At 46.5% G+C, this 19728-nt stretch overlaps 1 protein-coding gene across 1 annotated transcript in view; it reads right to left on the reverse strand.

Moving 5' to 3' along the window:
* KAT2A (lysine acetyltransferase 2A) overlaps positions 1–19728 on the reverse strand; it is a 182969-nt gene that overhangs the window by 95572 nt on the left and 67669 nt on the right. Inside the window, exon 9 of the mRNA XM_069237676.1 lies at positions 2092–2228. Coding sequence (XP_069093777.1) covers positions 2092–2228 — 137 coding nt within the window. The remainder of the gene's footprint in view (positions 1–2091; positions 2229–19728) is intronic.

Here is a 19728-nt window from a genome sequence, read left to right on the forward strand (position 1 = left end):
CTAAAAAAACACTGAAAGATAGATAATTCAAAAATGTAAATGGCACACTAGCTTTTAAGTCGTTAAGCGTCTTATTTTGGTTTGATGAATTTTCCTGGAGTAGTGTTTAATTCACATGTGCCAACAATGTAAAAACTCAATTTTCTGGGATCACCGGAAACAACAGTTAATTGTCTGGAAATGTAATTAAAATTGTGCATGCCCAATGTTGGCACATGCACAATGGACACTAGCAAGGCCAACCAATGTTTGCAAACATTGGGTGAGGAACAAAAAAACTGTTTAGCAAGATAGGCGATATTGCATGATGCAAGATTGGTCAGATCTTGAAGCCCACCCTTACGGAGATCTGTCTCATACTTTTACAGAGGCCAAGGAGAATTCATGACAATAATAAGCATTAGTAATACCAATAGGACATGCCTTTGGGACCTACTTGCTTTACCAATAGTTTTAGCCATGCTGCACAGCATACTTGATTTTGTGCAGCATGGCTAATGAACATGGAAAAAGTCTATCTGCTGAATGCAACATTTTATAGGTGTGCACCCCAAACATGAAAGCACATATGAAATTGTGTTTACAAAGCTGGATGATTAAATCAATATAAAAAAAAATTAAATGAGAAAGGAAAAGAACGCAAGTGAGGGAAGCAACTGGAAAGGGGGAAACAACATGGAGGCAGGGGAAGCAACACAGAGGGAGGTGAAGCAACACAGAGGGTGGAGGGAAACAACACTGAGGCACACGTGGTGGGAAGCAACATGGAGGGCAAGGGTGTGAAGGAGCAACACAGATACAGAGCAACAGAGTGAAAGAGAAGGAACAACAGAGCAAAAGCGAAGGAACAAGAGAAAAAACTGTAGTTAAAGCGCAAGAGCGGCTTGAAGGGTGATGCTGTATAAAAGTGAAAGCATACAGAAAAGCAACTCTAAGAACAAAGTTGTGGAAAATGAATTGTGCTAAGAGAAGCAAGCAAACATACTGAATGGTAAAATTTCATACACTCTCATGCAATGCTTAATAAATGTGTTGTATTTTAAGTTTGAGTTTTTATTATAACAAATGAAATGTGCACATAGAAAGCCCTTCTTGAAATGGCTTAAAACTGATAGTGCACAAAAGAGGAAGTGGAAGGGCAAATTTGTACAAAACTATATAGGCACCAATAGCACTTGAAGGAAAAAGGTGTTTAAAGTAGATTTCATATAAAACAATGTGCTGGGAGGAGTGGGAAACACAGAAAATGGGGGAAACACATGCACCCGCATGGAGTAATTTTACAAAAAGGAAAAAAGCTCCCAAAAACCTAGATGTTGTGGAAAAATAAAAGGAGCCATTCAGTGAGATGGTAAACAGGTTGTGCTCCACAGAAGGGGCACAGACTAGATGGAAAGGATAAAAACAAAAGCACTGAAAATAAAGAAAAAAACAAAAGGTGACAACAAAAAGTTGCTTTCCATGTCCGCTATCGACATGCTCCCCAATAAGTCTTTCACAACAAGACAGCTGAGCTGTCTGGCAAGCTGTAACATAACGAGCACTGGCAACCCAACAGGTCTCACATTGGGACCTAATGGCAATGCTAATGGTTTTAACCATGATCCACAACTAGCTAAATCCTGGAGACTGAGCAACATGGCTAATGAACAGGAAAAAGAAATCCTATATTGCGAGTTGCGTGATTCTGTAGGCACAAACATGAAGCACTAAGAGAACTAACAGAAGTGTGCAGGAGTGGTGCCTACAAACGCGTCTATACTGTCATGTCTGGAGACAGGACTAAATTGTGATGGAGGCAGATGGAGCCACACCTACTGGTGTGCATGAGCTATTGCAAGAGTCTCAAGATCCAATCTGGTACCTGGGTAAAAAAATAAATCACTAAGTGAGGAATCTGCAGTTAGAAGCCTCCAGCTTCGTTGCAGGAGAGCTATAATGCAAACTGTATACGTAAGTGCTGTCTCTCTCATCTATGTAGCTTTTAGAATGTGGAGGAAGAAGATGCATGCTGGAAGGAGGCTTTCACAATCTAAATATAAAGTATGGGTTCTTTATAATGGAATGCCTATATTGCTCCCTACTGTTTACCTCTGGCCCCAGCATGGCGGCTGGGTCTGTGATAGTCAGCATAACTTCATTGACTAGCTCCATTGGAATATCGCCCATGACACGGATTCTCTTGGCATCCTCAAGTGTCAGGCTCTCATTTAGTTTTCTTTTTTCACCTGTTTGCAAAGGACAAAGGATCATTAGCAAGTGTCACATCTGAGAGAAGCATCTATATTTTTTACACAGGCCTAAAGAACTATAAACACCTACTTCAATTACTAAGATTGAGTCACTAAGGTTAAAACATTGCACCAGCTTTCCATGAAAGAAGTTCAGCAGTATAAATTAAAGGAATAAAGCAAGCATTGGTAATGACAAGTGTGGGCTTATAAATGAAAGCACCTCTTCAGTCATGAATGGGTTAGACAATCAAGTCATCATACATGCTCTGTCACTCGATCTTGCACTCCCTTCATCCATCCACTTATTCTTGTATTCGCCCGCTTACAAAACCACAATAAAACACACTCAACATATGCACAATAAAGTAAAATCAGACTAGATTTGGCAAAAAAATAAAATATTCTGCAGCCTATAGCAGGTATATGTCTGCAATAACAACATTAAACATAGCTGAGGAGGGTCGGATTGCAATGCTACTGAACAGCTGTGAAACGTCTTGTAACAAAATACTTATCTACAGTCTGCAACAGTGTGATAAAATCCTCCATTAAAGACCTCATTAACTCAACAAATACTTTTCACAATTAAACCAGACCTACAGCCTCTGATAAAGCTTTTCACAATAAAACAGATCGGACCATGGCACTGGACATAACTCTTACCAGTGAACCAATAATGTCCAAATGCTTTATCATTGGCGTGTCACAATAACCAACTCAGGCCTATTGTATTGAGGGTAAGCTTTCCCAAAAGGAAACCAGCAGGCTTACAGTTATAGAGAAAATTAAAGTTGGCAAAACAAAATACACAGGCCTGGTTAAGACTAAAATGGCCTAATAAGGATTATCACAGTCCAAATCTTTTAACCACAGTTTGTCAGAAGTGATAACCAAGATAACAAACCCTTACCAACTACAGTAGTCTGTGAGATTCCGTGTAACAAAATATCTCTGTAGACTTTAATATAGAGTAACCACAATCCACCCTTAAATGGATAATGACTTTAAAATATGCTTTTCACAAAAATTAAGTTACACCTACAGCCTTTCTGTGAACTTTTCATAATAAACATATCAGGCCTATAGTTTTGTTGTCCTGCATGCCATCATAATCAACTCACTCTTGTACTGAGCAATAACATTCCCACAAGTCAAAAAGTGGGGCAATTCACATACTTTTTTTTTTTCTTTATTCAGTGGAAGCACCCACATTTTGCTCAATCAAATGCTGTACTCAAGGTATCTGCATACAGGCAGAGTTTAAGCCCCTCTCTGAGCAGTACCTCTGAAAGCTCTTTTCCTGTTGATGACAAAGGCAAGCCACATCTAAAAATTAATTTTTTTTGTCAAGTGGATGAAGAATTGGCTGCAGTGGGCAGATAATGGGAAGACTATTTATGGACTAATTGTAATGCAATCACCATAAACTGCATCAAGGATGGTGGTCCAGAGTACTCCTCTTTGTCCTCCCTGCCAGCTGTCCAACTCTGGTGGAGGTACGCCTTTGCCTTCCCACGCAGGACAGTACCCCCGTGCACTGCGTCTCTTGCAGCTGGCAAGGCTTGTTTGCATCTCCTCCGAGTGAACTTCAGGCGACGTGTAGCTCCATCCTCCAGAATGCCATTCTGCAAACGCCAAACTCCTGCGTGGTTCTCCAGTGGCATGGGATCCTCTTTTGTAGTGCTGCATGGGCTTCTTATGCGACTTCAGTGTCCCCGTCCTGTGGGACTCCTGTAGGTGCTGCGCAGCCTCTGCTCCTGTGGACTGCGACGCGAAGGGTCCCCTGTGACTTCCCCATCCTGGGTTGAGTCCCCCTGGGCCTTGCTGGTCCCCGGCAGCACCCCTTTTCCACTAACTGTGAGTTTGCCTTTGCCAAGGCTTGTTGGTAGAATTCCTGCACCGACACCCATCTGTAATCTCCCTTCCACCGTAGGACATCAGCTGCATCCATCAGGAACTCTTCTCTGTCTCCAGGGCTGACCTGTTCTTCATCACCATCGACCAACTTCTGCAACTACACCTGGATGGGTATTATCTCCTACTCCTCCCGGACTCCACTGTGCCTCTTGAACCTGGTCCACTCTCTCCACAGGTCTTCTTTCTTCAGGAATCCACCACTGGTTTTCTTGCAGTCTTGTCTGGGTGTCTTCTTTTCCTCCTTTTGGGTGGTTTGGTTAAAATCCAGTGATTTACTATTGCATTCCTGGTCGCTGGGGGGTACTGTTACTTACCTCTGTGGTTTTCTAATATTCCCAGCTCCCCTTTACACATTTTACTGACCTGGGTGGGGGTACCTTATTCGCATTCCATTTGTTTAGTATATGGTTTGTGGGTCGCTATTGGTTATTGCTATTTGCATGGTTTTCTAACCTTTTATATGCTTATTTCTGATTACTAGTGTATATTTTTAGTGTATTACTTACCTCCTAGTGGTGGGTTACCCTGCTAGTATTTTGTGATGATTTGTTCCAAAACTAAAGTACCTTTATTTTTTGTACAACTGAGTATTCTCTTTAATGTGTATAAGTGCTGTGTGACTACAGTGGTATTGCATGAGCTTTGCATGTCTCCTAGATAAGCCTGGCTGCTCATCCACAGCTACCTCTTGAAAGCCTGGCTTCTAGACACTGGCTACACTTCACTAAGAGGGGGTAACTGGACTTGGTATAAGGTGTATACCACAGGTACCCACCACACACCAGGCCAGCTTCCTACACTGCTGTATTGTACTCTGCTGGTGGACTTTGTAGCACCTATCAAGATATCAGGTCCTCTGAAGACAAGCTAAAGAGGGTAAACAAGCTTTCCAGAAACCAGGTGCTCTTAAAATGGCGATAGCCTGGATGCAGAAGTCTCTTATCCAAGGACCAGAAGTAAGAAATCACAGAAGTTCCAAACAGGGAGAGGCCAAGCTACAGCCACTAAAAGATTTCATGCATCTTGGACTGTGGGTTTCACCATACTGTCCCCCTTAGGGATCCTGACAACCCAGGTGGTGAACCTCAACAAGTTATGCTGGTTAGTGTAAAAAAACTGAGATATTAGTTTAGAAGTATGCAAGCCATTCACAAGTAACAAGTCAGCAATTGTCTTTTTACTTGGAACTAAGTAACTCACTTTAGCACATGACTCCCTCAAGGTAGCGAAGCAGAAAAATCCAAAGCCTACTCAGGGGAGGTGGTGCCGGCTAGATACCCCACAGCTCGCTGGTGCGCAATGCCACAGCTCAAATTATTATCCAGTCATTGTTTGCAGATTCACATGCTGTGCATACTTCTGCCATCTAGTGTTGGGCTCGGAGTGTTACAAGTTGTTTTTCTTCGAAGAAGTGTTTTAGAGTCCCAGGATTGAGTGACTCCTCTTCACCTACACTGCGCATGGGCATCGACTCCATCTTAGATTGTTTTCCCGCAGAGGGTAAGGTAGGAGTGATAGAGTATAAAGAAAAGAGATGTCCATGCTAATGGAATGTTAAATATATATATCTACATATGTACAAGTGTTGTTACCTTAAACAACTTCAGGCTACCGGGGAGGTGGGAGGGTACATGTGAATCTGCAGCAGAACATGCCACGAACAGATGTACACTGGGTAAGTGACATTTTCCCTTCGATGGCATGTGTAGCTGCAGATACACATGCTGTGCATAGACTACAAAGCAGTTAGTCCTCCCATAAAAGCGGTGGCTAGCCTGTAGGAGTTGAAGTTGTTTGAAATAATGTTCTTAGTACAGCTTGACCTACTGTGGCTTGATGTGCTGCTAAAACATCTACACAATAGTGTTTAGTAAATATATGTGGTGTTGACCAAGTAACTGCCTTACATATTTCAGCCATTGGTATGATTCCTAAGAAGGCCATTGTAGCACCTTTCTTTCTTGTGGAACGTGCTTTAGGAGTAACTAAGAGTTGTCTCTTGGCTTTAAGGTAACATGTTTGGATGCATCTTACTATCCATCTTGCTAACCCTTGTTTTGAAATTGGGTTACCAGTATGGGGTTTTTGAAAAGCTACAAATAGCTGTTTAATTTTTCTGAATGGTTTTGTTCTATCTATATAGTACATTAGTGCTCTTTTAATGTCTAATCTATGTAGAGCTCTTTCTGCCACAGAATTTGGCTGTGGGAAGAAGACTGGTAGTTCCACTGTTTGATTGATATGAAAAGGTGAAACTACTTTAGGAAGAAATTTAGGGCTAGTTCGTAGTACGACCGTATGTTTGTGTACTTGTATGAATGGTTCCTCAATAGTGAAAGCTTGAATTTCGCTAACTCTTCGCAATGATGTAATTGCGACTAGGAAGGCAACCTTCCATGTTAAGAATTGTATTTGACATGAGTGCATAGGTTCAAATGGTGGGCCCTTGAGTCACGTAAGCACTATGTTTAAATTCCACGAAGAAACTGGAGGTGTTCTGGGTGGAATAATGCGTTTTAAGCCTTCCATGAAAGTTTTGATAACGGAAGCTTTAAATAAAGAGCTGTGCTGCACATTTTGCAAATATGCAGAAATTGCAGTAAGATGTATTTTTATGGAAGAGAATGCTAAATTTGATTTATTTTTGTAAATGAAGTAAATAGCATACAATATCTTGAATTGATGCTGTAAGATGGACAATTTGTTTAGATTGACAGTAATATACAAATCTTTTCCATTTGTTAGAATAGCACAGTCTAGTAGTGGGTTTTCTTGCTTGCTTAATTACTTCCATACGTTCTGATGGTAGTTGTAAATACCCAAATTCTATGACCTCAGGAGCCAAATCACCAGATTGATTGTGCTGGGATTTGGGTGCCTGACCTGCCCTTTGTTTTGTGTTAACAGGTCTGGTCTGTTTGAGAGTTTGGAGTGTGGTACTACTGATAGGTTTAATAATGTTGTGTACCACGGTTCACAGGCCCACATTGGTGCTACGAGTATCATATTGAGTGTGTTTTGACGCAATTTGTTGAATACAAATGTAATGAGTGGGAGAGGGGGAAAAGCATAAGCAAATATCCCTGACCAATTGATCCATAAAACATTGCCCTTGGTTAGGGGATGTGGGTGTCTGGATGTGAAGTTTTGGCATTTAGCTTTTTCGCTGTTGGCAAACAAATCTATGTCTTGTGTTCCCCATTGTTGAAAGTATTTTTGAAGTACTTGAGGGTGAATCTCCCACTCATGTGTTTGTTGATGATTTCTGCTGAGAACATCTGCTAATTGGTTGTGTATCCCAGGAATGTATTGTGCTACCAGGTGAATTTGGTTGTGTATTGCCCATTTCCAAATTTTTTGAGTTAGGAGGGAGAGTTGGGACAAATGTGTCCCTCCCTGTTTGTTTAGGTAATACATGGTGGTCATGTTGTCTATTTTGATCAGGACATTCTTGTGAATGAGAAGAGGCTGAAAAGCTTTGAGTGCTAGGAAGACAGCTAACAATTCTAAGTGATTTATGTGTAGCTGTTTGTGCTGGGCATCCCATTGTCCTTGGATGTTGTGATTGTTGAGGTGAGCTCCCCAGCCAGTCATTGATGCATCTGTAGTAATTATGGTCTGCAGCACAGGGTCTTGAAAGGGCTGCCCTTTGTTTAGATTTGTGGAATTCCACCACTGAAGGGACATATATGTTTGGCAGTCTATCAACATTAGATCTTGAAGTTGACCCTGTGCTTGTGACCATTGTTGTGCAAGGCACTGTTGCAAGGGCCGCATGTTTAGTCTTGCATGTGGAACAATTGCAATACATGATGCCATCATTCCTAACATTTTCATGACAAATTTGACAGTGTACTGTTGACCTGTCTGTATCTGTGCTATTATATTCTGGAATGCTTGTATTCTCTGCATATTTGGACTTGCTAGCATTTTTTGAGTATTTAGTATTGCCCTTAAATGCTGTTCTATTTGCGCAGGCTGTAGTAGCGACTTTTGGTAATTTGAGAACCCTAGCATATGCAGGGTTTGTATTACGTAATGCGCATGGTTTTTGACACTGCGTATGACTGCTTGATTTTATCAGCCAATCGTCTAGATATGGAAAGACATGTATATGTTGTCTTCTTAGGTAGGCTGCGACTACCGCTAGGCACTTTGTGAATACCCTTGGAGCTGTTATTCCAGAGGGTAACACCTTGAACTGATAGTGATTTCCTTGAATGACAAACCTGAGATATTTTCTGTGCGTTGGATGGATGGGTATATGAAAATACGCATCTTTGAGGTCTAATGTTGTTATGAAATTGTGTTTTTGAAGTAGTGGGATAACATCTTGGAGAGTTACCATGTGAAAGTGTTCTGACAGGATGTAAAGATTGAGGGTCCTGAGATCTAATATTGGCCTGAGGGTGCCATCCTTTTTCGGAATGAGGAAATACAGTAAGTAAACGCCCGTCCCTACTTGATTTTGTGGCACAGGTTCTATTGCTTGTTTGAGTAATAGAGATTGGACTTCTTCCTGTAACAGAGTGATATGCTCTTTGGATAGTTTGTGTGGTTTAGGTGGAATGTTTGGTGGAGTTTGTATCAATTCTAGGCAAAAGCCATTGCGGATAATTGATAATACCCAATTGTTTGTGGTAATGTTTCGCCAATTGGTGTGGAACTTCTGCAGTCTTCCTCCCACAGGGGAGGTGTGGATTGGAAGGGAATGGGACAAGTTCCCTCGGCCTGGAACGCACTCCCTCGGCCTGGAACGACTCATGGTGGCCCTCCGTCCTCGGACCCCCACCCACCCCTGCCAGCCACGCAAGAAACCTCGGCTTCATCCTGGACTCCGCCCTCACCATGTCCAAACAGGTCAGCGTTGTCTCCTCCTCCTGTTTCAACACCCTTCGAATGCTCCGCAGAATCTTCAAGTGGATTCCAACAGAAACCAGAAAGACGGTGACCCAGGCCCTCGTCAGCAGCAGACTTGACTACGGCAACGCACTCTACACAGGCATCCCAACCAAAGACATCAAACGCCTCCAACGTATCCAAAATGCCTCCGCCCGACTGATCCTCAACATACCCCGCCGAAGTCACATCTCCCCTCACCTAAAGGAACTCCACTGGCTCCCGGTAGACAAGAGGATCACCTTCAAACTCCTGACCCACACTCACAAGGCACTTCACAACACCGGACCCTCCTACCTCAACACCAGACTCAACTTCTACACTCCAACACGTCAACTCCGATCCGCCAACCTCGCCCTCGCCATCGTACCCCGAATCCAGCGCAAGACATCCGGCGGCAGATCCTTCTCCTTCCTCGCCGCCAAGACCTGGAACGCTCTCCCCACATCTCTTCGCCAGACCCAGGACCTCCTCGCATTCAGAAGGCTCCTCAAGACCTGGCTCTTCGACCGCTAAACCAGCAGTGCTCCCCCCCCCCCCCCCCCCCTCAGCACCTCGAAACCCTGACGGGTACATAGCGCGCTTTATAAATACTATGATTGATTGATTGATTGAAGTCACTGTTTACTGTGTTGTGAGGCTTGTTTAGGTGTTTGATATTTCCCTCTACCTCTGGGGTACTGGCCTCTATATGTGCTCTTAAAACCACCTCTTTGGTATTGAGGTTGGTAGGCTGGCTTTGGCTGCGAGGTGGATGCCTCCGCAGTTTGAGCCCTAAACCCACCTGTAAACTGGGGTTTGCAAAAGGACCCCCTATATTGTGTGGTGTATAGTGCACACATCGCATTGGCGGTGTATGAATCCTTATGCATTTTTTCAATTGCAGTGTCGACCTCTGGTCCGAAAAGCTGTTTTTTGTTGAATGGCATATTCAACACTGCCTGTTGGATTTCGGGTTTGAATCCGGAGGACCTGAGCCATGCATGCCTCCTGATTGTTACAGCAGTGTTGATGCTTCTGGCCACTGTATCCGAGTCTAGGGCTGACCTTATCGGATTGTTGGTGATGGCTTGCCCTTCCTACACGATCTGCTGTGCCCTCTTTTGCTGTTCCTTGGGGAGATGATGAATTATATCTTTTATCTCGTCCCAATGGTCCCTGTCATATCTAGCCAACGCCTGTGAGTTGGCTATTCTCCATTGGTTGGCTGCCTGAGATGCCACTCTCTTCCATGCAGCATCAAATTTCCTACTTTCTTTGTCTGGTGGGGGTGCATCACCTGACGACTGAGTTTGCCCTCTTCCTGGCAGCGCTTACCACTACTGAGTCTGGAGGGAGTTGCTGAGTAATATAGACAGGATCAGAAGGAGGTGGCTTGTATTTCTTTTCTACTGTATGAGTTATTCTTCTCGCTTTTACAGGCTCGCTAAATATTTGATCAGCATGTTTCAACATGCCAGAGAGCATAGGAAGCAACTGGTATGTCGCATGCGGGGACGAGAGTATATTAAATAAAACAATCATCCTCCAACGGTTCAGTGTGCATGGTGACACTATGGTATGCTGCCGCCCTAGCTAGCACTTGATTGGTGGTGAAGGCTTAGAGGGATAGCAATCAGGGTCATTGTCGGGAATGGGGTCTGGATCATAAAGATCCCATGGGTCCACATTGTCTTGCTGCGAGTCAAATGAATGTGATGGTGACTGCATTGGTGTAGGGCTGGTAGTAGGAGATATGCAGCTGTGGAGAGTGAGAAGGAGAATGAGGAGGAGGAAAATGAGGAGGTGGAGGTCTCTCCTCTGTTTTTGGCACTTTAGTTGGAGGCTGTGTAGTGTCCAATTCCTCCTGAAAGGCTAATTTCCTCTTAGGTTTTAGAGAAGAGGCTGTTAAAATTCTGCCAGTTTCTTTATGGATATGAATCCTGGCTTGCCTTTCATCCATTACTTCCAGTATTGGCTGTATTTGGGAGTCCTCCTCAGTAGTTTTATGGCTAAGTGTTTTTGAAAGTCCATGCTCCTCAGTGTAACCTGCTCTTTTCGGCTCCGAAGGTGGCTTTTTCAGTATTGAAAAAAATGGCGTTGTGGATGGTCTTGGCTCCGAAAGGGATTTTCGAAATTTGGACTCGGAAGAACAATGTTTGCCCGAGTTGGAGATGGAGCTTCGGCTCAACTCCGATGGCTTCAGAGGAGTGGCCTTTTTCGGTGCCGAACTAGGGGTTTGGTCACCGGGTGTCTTCTTTTGGGTCGAGCCATGGCCTTCTGGCAATGGCATCCCCAAGGCCTTATGTTTCGGCTTAGATGGTACAGGGGCAGGCGTACTCACGTGCTGTCCTGCCGTGACATGACTGTCCTCCTCGGAATCCTGGTCGGAGTCGGATCCTTGAACGGAGACGGCTGTATGCATGATCTCTTCCTCTTCGACGTCGAGATGTTCGGAGCTTTTTGACGCCATCTCGAGCCTTCGTGCCCTTCTGTCCCGAAGTGTCTTTTTTGACCGCAAGGATCTTTAGGCCTCACAATTTTCTTACCGGTGGTCTGGGGAAAGGCAAACAGATTGAGGTGTTGGTCTGTATAAGGGAATTTAGCGTGGCACAGAGGACAGAATCGGAATGGAGTCCGATCCATGAGGCTTCCACGCGGTCGGACCGACCAGGCCAGAGTTGGGCGTGCGCGCCCCGAAGGGCGAGTTAAGATGTTTGTTCCGACTGTACCGAAGGTTTTCCGAATCTAACTATCGGAGCGAAAGGAAACACGTCCGAACCAGACGGCGGAAAGAAAACAATCTAGCATGGAGTTGATGCCCATGCGCAAGGGAGCCGAAGAGGAGTCACTCGAAAACACTTCTTCAAAGAAAAACAACTTGTAACACTCCGAGCCCAACAATAGACAGCATGTGTATCTGCAGCTACACATGCCATCGAACATATATATATCCACACACACATCAAATACAACACATAAATTAAAAATCGATACAATCAGGCTGATGGAACTAAACTATCTGGCACCCTCATTTCACGTTACATCGATAGTGGGTTCTGAACCCTATAACTAAAAAAAAAAAAAAACATTTACATTGGATGCAATATCATAATATCAGGGGGTAACATTATAAGTAATAATACAGGCCTTCTGGCTTTGTCAGGGTGTCACAACATCAATAAAAGCATAGAAAAGGTTCTATTTCACCACTACAACAGCATTGGAATAGATATGAAATACATGCTATAACCCCTGAAGTCATTGGGGTATTATCAAAATTCAGTAGTATTCACTGTACTGTAAAACCTTTCATTGTGAACGGCCTACTGCAGATTCAGGACTAACCAACATTGGTCCTCTCACTCCAGAGCCCATGAGTACTTTAAAGACAGTGAAAACCTCTCCACTAGTCAGTAGGGTGAGCTTTTTATTGAATATTGTTATTTTTTTTGTGGGGGGGGGGGGGGAGGGGGCACTGCTCTCATGCAGCCTCCAAACCTATTTCTGTAGATGTTGGTGGTGCTCCTGCTATGTCTTGGGGCACCACCAGGAAAATATGCACATGTTAACACCCTTGCAGAGATTATGGGGTTTGAACAGATATGTCCCAGCCCCTCCCATGGGTACTGTGGCTGCGCTAGTAGCAGGGGGTAACGCAGGATGCCATCTCCACCTCCTGCTTGCCCATCACTTCTGGTGACGCGCAGGAGCAGACAGCTGATTTCTCCAACCAGTGTCTTCAAAGTCGGCAAGCAACTAGGGGGGTGTACACCCTACCCTCCTGGTTACTGCAAGAGGAAGTAGCACACCGCCATGTGGGAGATCCCCCACATGCCTTCTGTTGTCTTCTGTTCTGGATGGATGGGGTGGACTTGCACAATCAGCAGCTCATTTTGCCCTGGTGGCCAGCCCAAGCTACCAGGAGCCTTTTCTTCTGCAATCCTGACCTCACAGAGGGAACTTTTTTCTGGCTCCATGGGCCACATCTATCCTTTTCCTGGTGCTTTTCTCCTGTTTGAGTGGGCGTCTGGCGTAGCCCCTCTACCGCCAACAAGCAGTATATAGTGCCTGCTGCACTCCCCAGTTCCCAAGCCTCCTGGCGCATTGCAGGCACCCGTGTGTCAATGGAGTCAAGGGGCAGTCCACAAACGTTTAAGGTGAACCCATCCAGGGTCCCCCATGAGGCCCATTCCCTGAACTGTTCCTCAGGAGACATAATGGGACTAGCATCACTGGCCCTGGAGAAACCCATCCTAGTCATGGGGTTCAGTTGGAGTCAAAGTCCAAAGTCTATATGTGCAGGGCAATCAGGTGACTTCTCCTTCCACCTAAGCCTTCTTTCGCAGTCGTCACTCCCAGGTTCAGTCTATTATCAGTCTGTCTTTTGTGCAGGGTTTTTCAAGTGGGTGTGGGAAGCTCTACAAGCCAGGCACCCAAGGCTGATCCCGGGGTGCCTCCACTCCACTCCGCTCCTACTCCTGCTCCGCTCCTGCTCTGCTCTGCTCCGCTCCGCTCCTGCTCTGCTCTGCTCCGCTCCGCTCCGCTCCCGCTCCTGCTCCCGCTCCTGCTCCACTCCCGCTCCACTCCTGCTCCGCTCCACTCCTGCTCCGCTCCACTCCTGCTCCGCTCCACTCCTGCTCCGCTCCACTCCTGCTCCGCTCCACTCCTGCTCCGCTCCACTCCTGCTCCGCTCCACTCCTGCTCCGCTCCACTCCTGCTCCGCTCCACTCCTGCTCCGCTCCACTCCTGCTCCGCTCCACTCCTGCTCCGCTCCACTCCTGCTCCGCTCCACTCCTGCTCCACTCCACTCCTGCTCCACTCCACTCCTGCTCCACTCCACTCCTGCTCCACTCCTGCTCCACTCCTGCTCCTGCTCCACTCCTGCTCCACTCCTGCTCCTGCTCCACTCCTGCTCCTGCTCCACTCCTGCTCCGCTCCACTCCTGCTCCGCTCCACTCCTGCTCCGCTCCACTCCTGCTCCACTCCACTCCTGCTCCACTCCACTCCTGCTCCACTCCTGCTCCACTCCTGCTCCACTCCTGCTCCACTCCTGCTCCACTCCTGCTCCACTCCTGCTCCACTCCTGCTCCACTCCTGCTCCACTCCACTCCTGCTCCACTCCACTCCTGCTCCACTCCACTCCTGCTCCACTCCACTCCTGCTCCACTCCACTCCTGCTCCACTCCACTCCTGCTCCACTCCACTCCTTCTGCACAGCATTCTGGGACATTCCAATATGGCACCTTCAGGAAGCCTGTGGAAAGAGCTTTCCTGAAGATCTTAGCATGCCTGATCTCTTCCCAGGGTTGGAATGGGATCATATTTAGGCCTGCGCATTCCCAAAAAAGTGGGCCACATTCCCTGATCGCCCCATTCATGGATCACCATCTCGTCTCATTAGAATCTAGCCGGTTATTTTTTATTATTTTTTTGTAGTTTTATACAGTGTGAACTAAGCCCAAACACAATAGATCAATTCATATGAATACCAGTTACATTCCACAAGATAAAGTTCATTTTTATTTTAGCTGAGGTGATTTGATTTAAGGGAGATTAAGTGATTTGCCCAGAATCACAGGATGTTGAGCTGATGCTGGAACTCAAACCTAGTTTGAATGTCTGCAGTTCTGACCAAGGTGCTTCATTAAACTGTATGCAACCCTCTCCTCCCTCCGAACAAGGCCTAAAAGGCAACAACTGCCCCCTAGTAAGGCCAATTCTCTTACCTCCTCCCCAGTCCACTATAACCTTATGTCAATGACCTGGCAAGGGAGGTGTCAATAAAAGCACACTGCTGCGCCAAGGGGGCTTAGGTGAGAATCGCTCAATGGCAAAAAAATCATCTGGATCCCCAGTGAGGCCCCTGCATACTCCAACCCTCCCCACATTCATGATGGCCACAACTTGATGGCCAGGCAGGGGATGACTATTTCTGGCAGTGCAGGATACACAAGGGAGGGTGCCACTGTAAGAATGCCCCAAGGGCTAAAGCAACACCTGTCCCCCAAGCTTTAATTTACAGCATGCAGGGGAGTGACCGATATACTGGCACCACATTAAAGTAGCCTGGTGGGGAAGGACTGGGGAAGAAAGTAAGTCTCTTGGGCAAGTTTACAGAGGACCTAAAAAATAAAAATGGCCCACAGGTGACCCTAAGGAACCGGACCAATGCCTGAATGTCTGCCTTCTCAACCAGACTCTGTCTCTTTCCACCAATACTTAAAAGGGGAGTCCCTTCTATGTTTCACTTCAGAGGTCTCACTCTCCTCCTTTGTTTCTAGAGGTCTGTGTGATAAGCTAATTAACAGGTGCACATTTCCTTACCACCATGTTTCTTTCCCACGAACTGGGTCAAGCACTGGTAATGGCTCTGTTGTGTGGGGAGACCCTTGATCCTCCTGCTGGAGAGCACAGTAATTACTCTGGCCCAGTAGATAAGCCAAAGGCCAGGAATCAGATTATGGGCTGAGTCAGGTACTGTAAATCTAGCTACCTTTAGGATGCATGTTCACCCCTAAATTGATACCGCGCTGGCCCCTGCAGGCGTAAGTGGGGCAAAACTGTTCTTTAGTGCAGGATTTGCCTATAATGTCCAATACAGTTTAAGCACTACAGGCCTTCATTGAGCACTCCAGATCTACAATTTGAATGCCCACTCATATTATAAGGCCTAACTCAGGTCACTGCAAATCCCCGACGAGGCCCTTCTGTGACAGATTACCTGTGGCAGATACCAGGTTGTGCAAGACAGTAGTCTCACACATGCAGCCAGCATGTGTGCTCACGTGTAGCCTAGAGCCTCTTGCCCTCATTGCACAGCCTCAACCTGAACTTAAAAGGCAGCCACTAGCGGTTAGAACTCATGAATTTACCATGAGTGACACTCAGGTATTGAGGCTCACTCAGAGTAAAAGGCCAAAAATGATGTAGTTAAAAACAAACAATCTACTCCATGTCAGTGGGCGACAAAGGCATCAATGTCTTGTGACTCTAGGCCTCGTAGTTGGAGTCATCGGGAAGGGAGACACCTGCTGAGCCTATCCGCACCCAGGATGTTGAGACCTCCTGCCCTGTAGAAGATGAGATGGCTGTTTCAACCAACAGTACTAAAGCTTCAGAACTAGAAAAAAAACACTTTCAGCTCCAGCACTTAAAAGTGGAGGGACGTGATCAATGTCACAAAAGTCACAAAGCACAGATTGAGAGATCCCTGCAGTGAACTTTCACTCAAACTCTAATGAGCTGTTCGTAACTGATGGGTGGGTGCAGTAGCGATAGAAGCAGCCTACTAAAAGAGTAGCAATATGGGTACTCGCAATGAGAGGACATGAACAGACTTAGATTGACTGGTAAAAATATTATGGCAGTGCTCTGCCAGGCACTGAGTTAAGAAGTGAAGTGGAGTTTGGAATGTGGTGCACACCCTAATGCAAGATTCCTATAGTGTGGGAAGCCGAATTCTAAGAAGTGGTCCAATGCCTGGATAAGGGTCAATAATCTCTAAGGGGACAGAGTCCTGAGGGATAATGGCCAGGGCCAGACTTGATACTAAATTCATAGACGAAGCACTGAGGCAAATGTCTTGACAGGAAAAGCTGTGACACCTGTAACCACAGAAGAACAGCCACCATGATTTTGGAAGACATGGGGAACCAAGGTTGAAAGACAGTGACCACCATGAAGCAGACAGCCTTCCTATGCTACTGTAGGTCATGTTCATGGAAGAGAGCATCCTGCAGGTACACTGATTAGATACAGCCATCCTCCTTGAAAATATCGGAGTCAAAGATACCATTCTGAATTTCTACATGTAAGAAATGGTAGCGTGTTAAGGTCCAGGAAGGGACAGAAATTGTTACCTTTTTCTCTTACAAGAAACTAGTGAGTGATATCCTGGATCGCCTTTCAGAAGGGCAGGTCAAATCTAATGCTTCCAAAAGGAGGAGCTTCTGGGCCTCCTGGATTGGAGAATTTCGAACAATACTGATAAGTGGAGGCTTGTGGAGGAGCTACAGAAAGTAGCAGTCAAACCTGTAGCACAGTGTAAGGAAATGCCTCCTTGGCATGGTTACCCCCTGACTTTTTGCCTTTGCTGATGCTATGTTTGAATTGAAAGTGTGCTGAGGCCTGCTAACCAGGCCCCAGCACCAGTGTTCTTTCCCTAACCTGTACTTTTTGTTTTCACAATTGGCACACCCTGGCATCCAGGTAAGTCCCTTGTAATTGGTACCCCTGGTACCAAGGGCCCTGATGCCAGGGAAGGTCTCTAAGGGCTGCAGCATATCTTATGCCACCCTGGGGACCCCTCACTCAGCACAGACACACTGCTTGCCAGCTTGTGTGTGCTGGTGAGGACAAAATGAGTAAGTCGACATGGCACTCCCCTCAGGGTGCCATGCCAACCTCACACTGCCTATGCAGTATAGATAAGTCACCCCTCTAGCAGGCCTTACAGCCCTAAGGCAGGGTGCCCTATACCATAGGTGAGGGCACCAGTGCATGAGCACTGTGCCCCTACAGTGTCTAAGCAAAACCTTAGACATTGTAAGTGCAGGGTAGCCACAAGAGTATATGGTCTGGGAGTCTGTCAAACACGGACTCCACAGCACCATAATGGCTACACTGAAAACTGGGAAGTTTGGTATCAAACTTCTCAGCACAATAAATGCACACTGATGCCAGTGTACATTTTATTGTAAAATACACCCCAGAGGGCACCTTAGAGGTGCCCCTTGAAACCTTAACCAACTACCCGTGTAGGCTGACTGGTTTTAGCAGCGTGCCACACTCGAGACATGTTGCTGGCCACATGGGGAGAGTGCCTTTGTCACTCTGTGGCTAGTAACACAGCCTGCACTGGGTGGAGATGCTATCACCTCCACCAGGCAGGAGCGGTAACACCAGGCGGTAAGCCTCAAAGGCTCACCCCCTTTGTTACAGCACCACGGGGCACTCCAGCTAGTGGAGTTGCCCGCCCCCTCCGGCCACAGCCCCACTTTTGGCGGCAAGGCTGGAGGAAATAATGAGAATAACAAGGAGGAGTCACTGGCCAGTCAGGACAGCCCCTAAGGTGTCCTGAGCTGAGGTGACTAACTTTTAGAAATCCTCCATCTTGCAGATGGAGGATTCCCCCAATAGGGATTGGAATGTGACCCCCTAACCTTGGGAGGAGGCACCAAGAGGGTGTACCCACCCTCAGGGCTAGTAGCCATTGGCTACTAACCCCCCAGACCTAAACACGCCCTTAAATTTAGTATTTAAGGGCTCCCCAGAACCTAGGAACTGAGATTCCTGCAACCTAAGAAGAAGAGGACTGCTGAGCTGAAAAACCCTGCAGGGAAGACGGAGACACCAACTGCCTTGGCCCCAGCTCTACCGGCCTGTCTCCCCCCTTCGGAAGAAAACTGCTCCAGCGACGCTTTCCCCAGGACCAGCGACCTCTGAATCCTCAGAGGACTGCCCTGCTCTAAAAAGACCAAGAAACTCCCGAGAACAGTGGCCCTGTTCAACAAAGACTGCAACTTTGTTTCCAGAGGAGCAACTTTAAAGACCCCTGCAATTCCCGCCAGAAGCGTGAGACTTGCAACACTGCACCCGGCGACCCCGACTCGACTGGTGAAGAAACAACGCTACAGGGAGGACCCCCAGGCGACTCCAAGACTGTGAGTAACCAAAGTTGTCCCCCCTGAGCCCACACAGCGACGCCTGCAGAGAGAATCCCGAGGCTCCCCCTGACTGCGACTGTCTGATTCCCAGATCCCGACGCCTGGAAAAAGACCCTGCACCCTGCACCCGCAGCCCCCAGGACCTGAAGGATCAGAACTCCAGTGCAGGAGTGACCCCCAGGAGGCCCTCTCCCTTGCCCAGGTGGTGGCTACCCCGAGGAGCCCCCCCCCCTTGCCTGCCTGCACCGCTGAAGAGACCCCTTGGTGTCCCATTGATTCCTATTACCAACCCGACGCTTGTTTGCACACTGCACCCGGCCGCCCCCGCGCTGCTGAGGGTGTACTTTCTGTGTGGACTTGTGTCCCCCCCCGGTGCCCTACAAAACCCCCCTGGTCTGCCCTCCGAAGACGCGAGTACTTACCTGCTGGCAGACTGGAACCGGGGCACCCCCTTCTCCATTGAAGCCTATGTGTTTTGGGCACCACTTTGAACTCTGCACCTGACCGGCCTTGAGCTGCTGGTGTGGTAACTTTGGGGTTGCTCTGAACCCCCAACGGTGGGCTACCTTGGACCCCAATTTGAACCCCGTAGGTGGTTTACTTACCTGCAAGAACTAAAATAACTTACCTCCCCTAGGAACTGTGAAAATTGCACTGTGTCCACTTTTAAAATAGCTATATGTGTTTTATGTAAAAAGTATATATGCTATTGTGATTATTCAAAGTTCCTAAAGTACTTACCTGCAATACCTTTCAAATGAGATATTACATGTAGAATTTGAACCTGTGGTTCTTAAAATAAACTAAGAAAAGATATTTTTCTATACAAAAACCTATTGGCCTGGAATTGTCTCTGAGTGTGTGTTCCTCATTTATTGCCTATGTGTATGTACAACAAATGCTTAACACTACTCCTTTGATAAGCCTACTGCTCGACCACACTACCACAAAATAGAGCATTAGTATTATCTCTTTTTGCCACTATCTTACCTCTAAGGGGAACCCTTGGACTCTGTGCATACTATTCCTTA

This window comes from Pleurodeles waltl, chromosome 6, assembly GCF_031143425.1.
Source record: "Pleurodeles waltl isolate 20211129_DDA chromosome 6, aPleWal1.hap1.20221129, whole genome shotgun sequence".
NCBI classification, from domain to species: domain Eukaryota; kingdom Metazoa; phylum Chordata; class Amphibia; order Caudata; family Salamandridae; genus Pleurodeles; species Pleurodeles waltl.